Here is a 10,774-nt window from a genome sequence, read left to right on the forward strand (position 1 = left end):
AATATTTGTTGGCGATTTTGAGGGGAATCAAATCAAAATGACATCAGCATCACTTCGATTCGAACGTCGTGACAGACAATAATTAGCAAAATAAGAATTTAAATAAAATAAGAATTTAAAAGTTTGTTTAAAATGATGCGGAGAGTTTATGTTAACTGTGATAAAACAGCTTTGTTTTTTGCTAGTAACAATGTCAGCAATCACCTCAATTTAATGTCGTTGTTGGACGGAGCTGGTCGGCTTTTCAAAGTGTAAATTAAGTTCACATATAAATTACTGGGAGAAAAAAAAAATCTAAATGTACCTCTGTGTCTTATGAATTATCAACTTTCTTTTTGGTGCTACATTGTATTTTGCTTTTGCGCCAATAAAGCCAATAAGCACAAAGAACAGAAATTAGGAAAATATTAACTCCAATGATTGACCAATGAGTGTAAACGATAAGAACGTGAGAAACATAAATGAAACTGAAAACTGGAACACCCAAAGATCATTACTTCATAGTTTTTGCCAGCAAAAAATGACTTAAAATATCTGGAATCTGAGATTTGGGAGTCAATTCCCCAGGATTCAATACAAACGTAAACATGCAATAACGAATCATTTCTGTGGTCTAATTTTAATCAGTCATATGTATTTATTCCCAACAAGCACATCAACATCACAAATTCAGTTGTAAGCTACAGAATTACTTTTTATTTTTAATGAAATATCATAAATTCATACAAAATAACTCATTTCCATTTCCATTCGAGAAAATGCATTTAATATTTGCAAATATAGGAAGAAAAAAACAACCTAAACTGCGAAAATTAACCTTTCTTTATGCTTTCATACAGTTTTTGGCACATTGAAGGCTTTTGAACACTTTCAGTCGTAATCATTCTTTGTCTTTATTTTTGCGGAAGGCAGAAAACAAAGCGGCTCCCATGACTGCAACCGCCACGCCGGCGGCGGCAACGCCTCCGATCACAGCCGCGGTTTGAACCTGCAAACGACGAGCCAAACGTTATGTTACTGAACCATAGCGAGGGTTTTATCAGACACTTAAACCTCAAACGAGTTACGAGTTCTGAATGCAGTTTAAAAGCCAGTTCCTTCACATCAGAGCCGCAGAAAGCTCTGAAACAAGGGGAGGTCAGTTGCCTTCGACTTAGAAAATTGTTGGGTTTCTGGTGCTTTCCAAAAGCACCAGATGGCATCATGGGTAGAGAACATTATGTGGAAATCTTGAAGCACAAATTTGTCTTTGAACTGGTTAATCTCCCAAAATATACAACCAAACTAGTTACAATGTGACTTAATGGCAACAAAGTTTGGAGTTGCCATGACAGGCCCTGATCTCGGATCTACAGACCTGACTTTTTAAAACTTGTTCTGTCTGGAGGCAAAACTGAGGCAAACTATTGAGAACCAAAATGAAAATGTTTAACTCGATGTTTAACAGAGATGCGCCGATCCACTTTTTTCACTTCCAACCAGAATCTGAGGTTTAGTATCGGCTGATTCCGATCCCATACTTAAAATGGTTCTTTTTTTTTTAAAGCACAGACTTAAACATACTGAGTTACTGACTATTTATTTACCAACTCTGCACCAGAACAACACACTTAAATACTACAACAGCTTCACTAGCATGGTCAAACATTTAAAAACGGCTTTAATTTGTTCAGTCAGTGCAATTAGGAGTAGAACAGCCAATGGAAAATAAATACTAAAGAAAGTGAAACTGACTAAAACAACAGGTTGACTATGTTGGTGAAACATGCAAACATAAACTGTAAGAAACCTTCTTCAAATGGTTCAGAAAGTTCAATTAGGAATAAATCTAATGTAAAATTAATAATAAAGCATGATGTCGATCAGAGCAAAAAGCATAGAACTAGACTGAATAGATCTGCCATTATGGGTCGGGAACATTGTCGTGATACCCGATCTAAATTTTTATCTATACTGGAAGCAACACTGGTATTAATATTGGATCTGTGCCTCTCTAATGTTCAAAAGGCAAATCGAATTTTCTTTGAATAGCACCTTTCAGCAACAAGGCCTTTCAAAGGGCTTTACAGCATAAAAACACAAAAATACATGGAACACACAGTCAACAGGCAGTTTAACCAAATACTAAGAAAATGCACATAAACCTCAGATGGAATCACTGAATCATCACCAAACAGTTTTGCCTCCAGCTTGTTCTAAAGCAGATATCAAAGCTTTATTGAGGAGATTCCATAAACATTTGCTCACCTGTCGTGATTCCGGTTTGCCGTATCGAAGCTCGGTGACGAAGTGTTCGCTGTTATGAGTGGCGACGTTGTACGGACGCTCCTGACCCACCGTCTTCACAGCGTTGCCGACGATGGTGCTGGGGTCAAGAGGCTGGTACTCGTCGTCCAGGAGGTTGTTGACTCGGAAGCGGTTGGACCCGACCACTTCCCAGATCCTCTGACGCCTCACCGTGGCGTCGCTGCTGTCGAGGAAGGCGAGCACCTCGAGCAGATCTCCTCCTCTGTGCGCTTTATGGGACATAAATTTGTAAAGTCTGATTTTTGTAACGTATTTCCACAGACGGATGTCGCAAAATCGCTCCCAAGAAGGATCGACCCAACAAAATACACAGCAAAACCGTAAGGTACGACTTTGTGAATTCTTCCATTTCGAGAATAAAGTCATAATATTACAAGAACAATAAAGTTTAAATAACAAAGTAAATAATTTGTAATAATATGAGAATAAACTCGAAATAAAATGAGGATAAAGTTGAAATATTGCTAGAGTAAAGTAATAATAATAATCTTTACAATCATTATAGAAGACGTAATAAAATTACGTGGATTATAACAAAATTGGGTGAAATATAGTACAGAGTGGCATTTAATGCCCTGCTAGTTGCTGGATATAAATAAACAATATTATCAGAATAAGGTCATGTCAGGAGATTGAAGGAAATAATTTTAAAAAATAAAATAAAATAAGAGCGAATGTTGAGCATCTTGTGAAGTTTTACTTTGGTTTGGGTGTAACAAGTAAGAAAATCATCTTTTAATGCATCAGCCTCAAATTATTATCAGTCACAGAACTTTTGTTTTAAATAATAATAAAAAAAAGATTAATAAAAATTAACAGCAACTTTTCTAATAGACAGTTTATGAACCTCAAGAGGCTGTAATGAAGAGCAAAGCTGAATATCATTAGCAAATATATGATATACAGTATCACTAAACCACTGAATTTAGTGATACTTTATGTGTTTACAATAAGTGATTTATTCTAAACACAAAATAAGTCTCAGCACGGAGCCCTGAGGAACTCCACATAGACATAACTCCTTCAGACATAAACTGGTTTACAGATAAAACTCCTACCAGAAAACGTAGGAAATAACTGACAAAATACAGAGAGAGACAATTAAAGTTAAAGATTTTATCCCTACAAAATCTCTTAAATGATGTGAGTAAGTTAGGATGTTGCGATACTTTTACACAAAACCTTCACTTACTTGAAGGAATTAAATGTACGACTTCATCTCCTCCGATGAAAACAGCCCAGTGGTGATACACCCCGCCCAAGATTTCTATCAGGTCCCCCGGCTTCGCATCTATGTCGAACTTTAACAGATTGAGAGAAAAAGAAAATAGTTGGAGGGGAAAAGTGAAGAGTTAAACACAGACATAAAACATATATTAGGCTGCACAGTGGTGCAGATAAGGTACTCCAGGTACTCCGGCGTCCTCCCACAGTTCAAAAACATGACTGTCAGGTTAATTGGTCTCTCTAAATTCTCCCTAGGTGTGTGTGTGTGTGTGTGTGGGTGTGTGTGTGGGTGTGTGTGTGTGTGTGTGTGTGTGTGTGGGTGTGTGTGTGCATGGTTGTTTGTCCTGTCTGTTTCTTTGTTGTCCTGCGACAGACTGGCGACCTGTCCAAGGAGAAAGGCACCAGTACCCCTGCTTACCCCATAAGGGACAAAGGTATAAGAAAATGGGGGGACGGATAAAAAGTAAATAGTTATCTAATGTTTGGCTGTCCAGCGAAACATGAACGGTCAAGGACTAAGTGAGTTTTATGTAAAGTAGGCAGCAAAGTTGTTTATAGCTTTTCATGTTCACTTCAGCTAAAAGCTTTTAGAAATAGATCAGAAAGGACGGTAAACAATGAGGCAGAATACTTGTTAGTAGAACTTGGTGGGACTCACCAGAGTGGGAGCCATGTCTTCACCCGGACGGCTTCGCAGAAATTGAAACTTACACTAAATGTCTTTTACAACTTGAAAATGGTTACAGGAGACACAGATTATGTAAACATGCTGAACACAGGGCAGACACAGCACACGGCCTCATGCTGTGAATCATTAACTGCACCATGTTGACCTAGTAATTTAGTTTCCACTGTAGACTTTTGTTTGCAATCAAATAACTTGTTAATCATTTGCTTTGTGGCGTTTTAATTAAAATGTTAGAAGAGACGCCTTGAAACAATACATTCATATCCCTGGAACTATCCCAAATATAACTACTAACTTCAGTAGTTTTATGTCAAACAAACAAAATGGAAGCCGAGGAACACATCAGTCAGAGACAGAGAGATGAAAGGGTTAAAGCAGGTAATCAGTGAAGTAGCCAAGAGGCTGCATTACACTGCAAAATCACCAAATCTTCCCAAGTGTTTTTAGTGCAAATATCTTTAGATGCTAGAAATAAGACAAAAGTAACATTAAAGTAATTTTTCAGTAAGATTTAGGAGATTGTTTTAAGTCAATAATTCCTTAATATTGGTGAAAAGGTAATAATTCCACTGGCAGATTATTTCACTTATATGGAAAAATGTGTTATTGTAAGTGAAATAATCTGCCAGTGGAACTATTCCGTTTTCATCAATATTAAGGAATTATTGACTTAAAACAAGTTGCTTGTTGCTGAAAAGTTACATATAAATTAGTATACTTGAAATGAGACAAACCTAAGATATTTGCACTTGAAACTAGACCAAAAATACTTGGTAAGATTTTGTGCTTTTGCAGGGGGAGCTCCAGAGAGCCACGGCTCAGATACACATTTATTTTGAAAGGTAATACAGTAGCTGTTATTAGCTGTGTTTCGTTTGCAAATATGGAAAGAGATGTTAGTGTTTGCTACATGTAAAACACCTTCAGTTATTTTCTAACATAAATTGTTGCTATGGATACCACTCTTTGGATAGCAGCTGTTAAGAACATCTGAAGAAGACCAACACACATCTGTCAGACTTGGACTGCGCGTTCTCTTCTCTTTCCCATTTTGAAAACTGAACAGAAATGATCTTCTATTTTATATGTGACATTTATACCCCAGGCAATTATTAATTAAATATATATTTTTTTAAAAATTATTGGCATTTGAGAGAAATGGAACAATGTTCACTGTAAAAGTACAACAATCTGGACAGGAATGACTCCTTCAGTCACTCTTATATCCCGTCGATGAAAACAGGATTTGGAGAGTTTGTGTTTCGCTGGATAATGGCAGCAAAACTGAGCTCCAAAATGTAAAGGTTTGTCCTTCTTCCCTAATTGTAAGTTTAGTTAAATCATTACAGTTAAAACTTGTTTGGGTAGTCACTCCCCCATAAACAAAGAGGAACCAGCACACTGTGTCCATATTCATATGCCGGCAGAGTATGAATATGGATACAGTGTGCGTAAGCAGGGACCTCCTTCACACGTCCTACTGTTGGCACGGTGACGAGTTAATTAAATGTCCCTCTGGAGTAAACTCCTCTTTCAATGACGATCGAATATGAGATGGTCTGACTTTGAAAAAGACCTAATGGAGTTTATCTTAATGTAGGCAAAAAAACAAAAATGTATTCAAAGTCTAACCACATCAACTCTTTTAGAATGAAGCAGCGAGATCAGAGAAATGAGAATCTCTTGAGAATAAATGTGGGCCATCAGAAAAAATGTCACATTGATAAGTTTCATCTTTCCTACTTAGCAAATCTCGACATGTCAACATGTCTATGAATGCAATATTAATACAATACCTGTAAATTAAAAACATCTCATCTACTCGTGCCCTTTTTTAACTGCCTGTTTTTAGCTTCTTCTCATAAACATGACACTACTTAGATTAATGTACTCCGATATTGTCCACCAATGGATGTGGTAAACAGAGGTAGTGTTTGTATTGTTCTATTGCTTTTATTAAGATAAAGAATATGTGATTCTTTATTTGGAACTGAATGTAAAAACAGAAACAATGCCACTCTTAGCTGAAGTGCAGCCGTTCTTTTTTATTATTATTATTTTTTACTTCAAGATGTTTTTTATGTTTTACTTTTGCACTAATGTTAATACTATTTTGGACTATATAAAACTGCTTTCTGCTAATTGTAGGGAATTATGTGCCAATAAGAACTTGTGTGTTTGCTTTGAAGTTTATCTTCTCCCTGTTGGGGGAGGGAGGGGAAATGTTTTAAACATTCAGCAGAAAATATCAGCTGAAAACATGCCTGTAAATATGAAACAAACTGTGTGTTTTTTGTCCTCACACTCAGGAACGTTTCCAAGTTGACATACCTGTTAGTTTGATTTCTCCCCAGGTCCCCATTAAGTGCTTAAAAGCGGAAATCCTCAGTCGGAGCATCACAGGGAGCTCGCTGGCCGTTTCAGCTCTGCAGGATGTTTGGAGAAATTCCCTGCGCTCACATCAACACAGGCTGTGCTTTTTATTAAATACAGCTGTACCACAGTATATCCTGCACCTCTGCCAACAATAATTTTTCTTCCTCTTTCTTTTTTCTTCTTCTTCTTCTTCTTCAGGATTTCTTGTTCACTCTTGTACTCTGTGGCAGCTCTCTTCACCTCGCTGACAGCAGACAGAAGCCAGAGAGGAGTCGTGAATCCAGACTTTCATCTCCCTTTACGTCTGTCATGGCTGCCTTTCTGCAGCAGCAGCTGTGGAGCTCCGCGTCTCGCTGGCTTTTGTCTTCCTGTTCTTCATCCCATCGTTGCGAATGTCAGCATTCACACTTGGCAATATTTTCCTAGCATCTCTGTGTTATTGTAAGGCAACTGCATGATTTTTGTGATGTCATATCATGTAAAATTTCAACAAACTCCACAGTTTGTTGGAAATGTGGAGGCGCAGCAACTTGGTTGGGACGATATGAGCTTTTGAATTTTGACATAAGATTATCTCTATTGCTGTGTAAGTGATGTTCACCCAGCTACCTGCAGTGCTGGGTGAACAGTCATAAAGGTAGTTTGATTTTAATGTCACTAAAAGGGCCGTGAATGATTCAAGAAATGTCACAAATTACATAATTTCACCAGAAAAAATAATTTTGAGACTCATCTAAAATTTTCTGCTTCAAAAGTTTTGACTTCAAACTTTTGCAACTTTTCAAGCTCAGACATTTCATTGTTTCTCCCAGAAAATGTCTGAGATTAATTTCAAAGTTTGCTAGAAAAAAAATATTAGCTTGGTTTTTTTCTTTCAAGTAAATGTTCAACTTTTCAATCTCAGAATTAGTTTTTTCTAGAAAATTTTGGAGATTAATTTAAAAATTCCTAAGCTTTTTTGTGAGGAAATTCACTTCCTTTTTCTGTCTACCGTGGCCCCAACCATCGTAGTTATCACGTTATTTAAGCATCACAAAAGGTGTTCCGCAAGGTTCATTTTTAGGTCCAACTCTTTGTTTCAGTTCATGTAAATGGTTCCGGGGAAAAAGCAAAATCTTTTACGCTGATGACATTGTAGTTCACTCCCATGTAAAAACTGTTACTGTCTGCATTAGACACCATAAAATCTAAAGTTCTGCTTTTTGCTAACAAGAAAGTTCCACAAACTCTCCCTCCCATAGAAACAATGACAGATATATCGGTAGAGTATACTGAGACCTGTAACTACATAGGCATAGAAATCCATAAGATTTCATGCAAGTTGCATATTGACAATGTTATAAAGATGTTGAAGATAAAAAAAAGATACTTTTCTTTAAAAATATGTCATGTTTTTCTTTCAGTTCTAGGAAGCATCTTGGATTGAATGGATCATATCTGAGGTGTCCAAACTTTTTGCCAGCAGGGACAAAATCATCGAGTTGAAAGCACTTGGAGGGCCATGAAAATGTATTTTTGTGAAATAAAAATGTACAAATAAATGCATTTTTCTTTTTTTTTTCAATTTTTATCTGTTCAATAATTAACTAAACATGCAAGGTTTTATTGAATTGTACCAAATAAACACATTTTTGTTGAAAATGGATCTGTAAAAGAAAATAATGGTCCAAAACATAAAGGGTCCTGTATGATTAGTGTTATCACAAAACATAAAAAACAGACTTTCAGTTTGCTGTGATTGTTTTATTTCTGGGGCCAAAATCCTCATAATAAATTTTAAAAAAGCAAAGTTTTGTGATCATTCGCAGTGCAAACCAAGAACGTTGAGCATGTCCATGTGTGTGTACACCCACACTCACTGTTTGTGTGTGCATCCAGCAGGTGATGCTGTTAGCTAGCCCTGAGAATAAATGTTGATAAGGGGAAGAAAGTGAAGCAAATCAACTCTATGAAAAGGCAACTGCCCCCTAAACCTAATAACTGGTTGAGCCACTTTTGATGTCGACCATCAAGCATTTAGAATGTGTGTCAGCAAGTCTTTTACATCACAGTTAAGGTCTTCAAACATGAGGAGCAGAAGTTCACGTTTATTTTTAAAAATAGGACAATAAAGGGGCAGTACATGTATTTTCCAAGCACATAGTGCCATTTCACAGCACAATCAAGTCACTGTGTTACCTTCAGTTGTTAGAAAAAAAATTCTACATATATCAAATGAGACTTAATAGAAAGTTGACTTGGCAACTTAACCCCTTGAAATTGGGCCTCTGTCTCTTTAAAAACTCCTGTACTTTCTGAAACTCCGCCTTCAGGAAGCGATCACAACATGGCTCCTCTATTAACCTTTCAACAACGTTTTTACCAGCATTATACAGAGAAGTAGCTCCTATAATGAGCTCAGCAGATGTGCAGGTCCACCAGAGTTTTGCTAATTGCTGCTGGCTAGTCTGAAGGAGCTGAGTGTGGCAGGGCTGCTCTGTGAGGTGGAAGCTTGGAAACTTTGATCAGAGGAGGAGCTATGTCTCGAAGGCAGAAAACTTTCTGCTAGAGTAGAATTCATGCCTTTCAAATCCTGAAACACCAAATAAGAGCTAAACCACCATCCTACCACCTCCATGTTTGATATTTTGCTATTTTTCAAAAATTCTTTGCTGGCTTTACGATACACCTTGCAAAATGTTCCACTTTTATCCTGCCAGCCCAGATGGTATTTAACCGTAAATCAAAACACGGATTAAGGAGTTCCTCAGTCACTTCAGGTGCTGCAGCACATCCTAAGGAAGTGTTTGTCTGTCTGTCTATGCTGATGTATGGCAGAAAGTAGGGATAGCTGTAGAATAATGCAAAAGATTGCAAATTATTCCCATCTGCTGGGCTTGACGATGTGTTTTCTGCCAGCATGCACACTGAGCAATCTGCTGTTCCATCCAGTGTAGAAACAGAGCAGATGGCAAAAGATGTTGAGGAAAAAAAGAAATAAATCAGCTTGTGAATTTTCAACTTGGGATGACTAAAATAATTTTTAAGCATCCTTTTGGAAGAGACAAATACAGTCGAGCAAGTTCCCCTCATGATGCTAAATGGGTCACCAACAACTAGAAGTCGACTTCCTTCATTCCTCTGAAATCTGTTTGCTGCCAAAAAAATGTTTCTGTTCACAGTGGCAAGAAGAATAGAAAAAACAAAAGAGAAAAGATGACAGCCACTGTGGAGCTGTCATTTCTGAAGATGACAAGTCAATGAGTGTTTTGCATCTCGAGCCAGAAAAAACACAGAGCAGCTCAGCAGCATGAGATGCTGACTGATCTTTTTAAAAGGAGCTCTTGTTCCTCCTTGCAAACTTCCTGCTCTCAGCCAATAAGCCAGCAGAGCGCAGAACGCGCCGCAGCCAACATCTCCAGGGACTTACTGACCCTGACAGCCGCTCTGACCTCCCTCTGCAGGCCGGACTCAGCATTTTGTTTCCTTACTCTTTGTGTGATCAGACCGTCAGCCGTGTTAATGAGAGATTTGGTTCAAAGGTTAATGAAATCTGGCCATTCTTAAATAATAAAAGTGGCTAAGACATAAAAAGAAAATCATTAATGTTGGTGTCAGTGCTTTGCTTCACCAATAAGGCTGCATGTTCTTTCAGATTACTCAGGGAGTGTAATCTGGCAACGACATGACGAAACATCAGACTAAAATTTTGAAAAATCCAACCTATCTGGCAATGTACTTTTTTATTAAGTTCATTTATTCAGCAGGGAATAAACCCTAACACTAATACACACAATCGTGTCTCACTATACTTGTGTGAACTGGCACTGACTTTCATTAATTTCTGTAGTCTGACCCTGGCCTTCTCTCTAACCCTAACCACCTCTAGGCTATAGCTAACCCTATCTCTGACCTAAACTTAATTCACATCTTAGTCCCAAACCGAACCCACAAACTATGTGTGGACAAGAAAAATGTCCTCACACTGCCAAATGTCCTCACAGCGCCAGTTTCATGCTAACGTTTATCCCCACATGTACATAAAAACCAGTACATGCACACACACACGCACACACGCCTACAGTGTGGGTTCTTATGCTATCTAAAAACGAATGTGTCTAAGGTGCCAGACAGAACAAGAAAAAGAAACTTATCTGTACTGAGTGAAAGTGTCAGAATGAGCAGACAGAAGGTGGA

At 37.7% G+C, this 10,774-nt stretch overlaps 1 protein-coding gene and 1 long non-coding RNA gene across 2 annotated transcripts; one reads left to right on the top strand and one right to left on the bottom strand.

The window, feature by feature from the left end:
* Positions 1-612: 612 nt before the first annotated feature.
* LOC114133820 (retinoic acid receptor responder protein 3-like) lies at positions 613-4,533 on the bottom strand. The gene is made up of 4 exons (XM_027999914.1): positions 4,193-4,533; positions 3,500-3,608; positions 2,248-2,516; positions 613-988 (listed from the first exon to the last, which is right to left on the bottom strand). The coding sequence occupies exons 1-4, from the start codon at positions 4,205-4,207 to the stop codon at positions 881-883; spliced, it is 501 nt and encodes a 166-aa protein (XP_027855715.1). The 5' UTR covers positions 4,208-4,533; the 3' UTR covers positions 613-880.
* Positions 4,534-5,022: 489 nt separating this feature from the next.
* On the top strand, positions 5,023-8,383 carry LOC114133809 (uncharacterized). The gene is made up of 2 exons (XR_003593277.1): positions 5,023-6,992; positions 8,002-8,383. It is a non-coding gene; the product is annotated as an uncharacterized LOC114133809 (long non-coding RNA).
* The last annotated feature ends 2,391 nt before the right edge of the window (positions 8,384-10,774 follow it).

This window comes from Xiphophorus couchianus, chromosome 19 (assembly GCF_001444195.1).
Source record: "Xiphophorus couchianus chromosome 19, X_couchianus-1.0, whole genome shotgun sequence".
In the NCBI taxonomy this organism is placed as follows: Eukaryota; Metazoa; Chordata; class Actinopteri; order Cyprinodontiformes; family Poeciliidae; genus Xiphophorus; species Xiphophorus couchianus.

Bases quoted from the DNA above. Each gene is read 5' to 3' on its own strand.
- LOC114133820 (XM_027999914.1), bottom strand. The intron at 2,517-3,499 runs GTAAGTGAAGGT...TGTCCCATAAAG, and splicing joins CGTACATTTAATTCCTTCAA to CGCACAGAGGAGGAGATCTG. The intron at 989-2,247 runs GTGAGCAAATGT...CGTCGTTTGCAG, and splicing joins GCAAACCGGAATCACGACAG to GTTCAAACCGCGGCTGTGAT.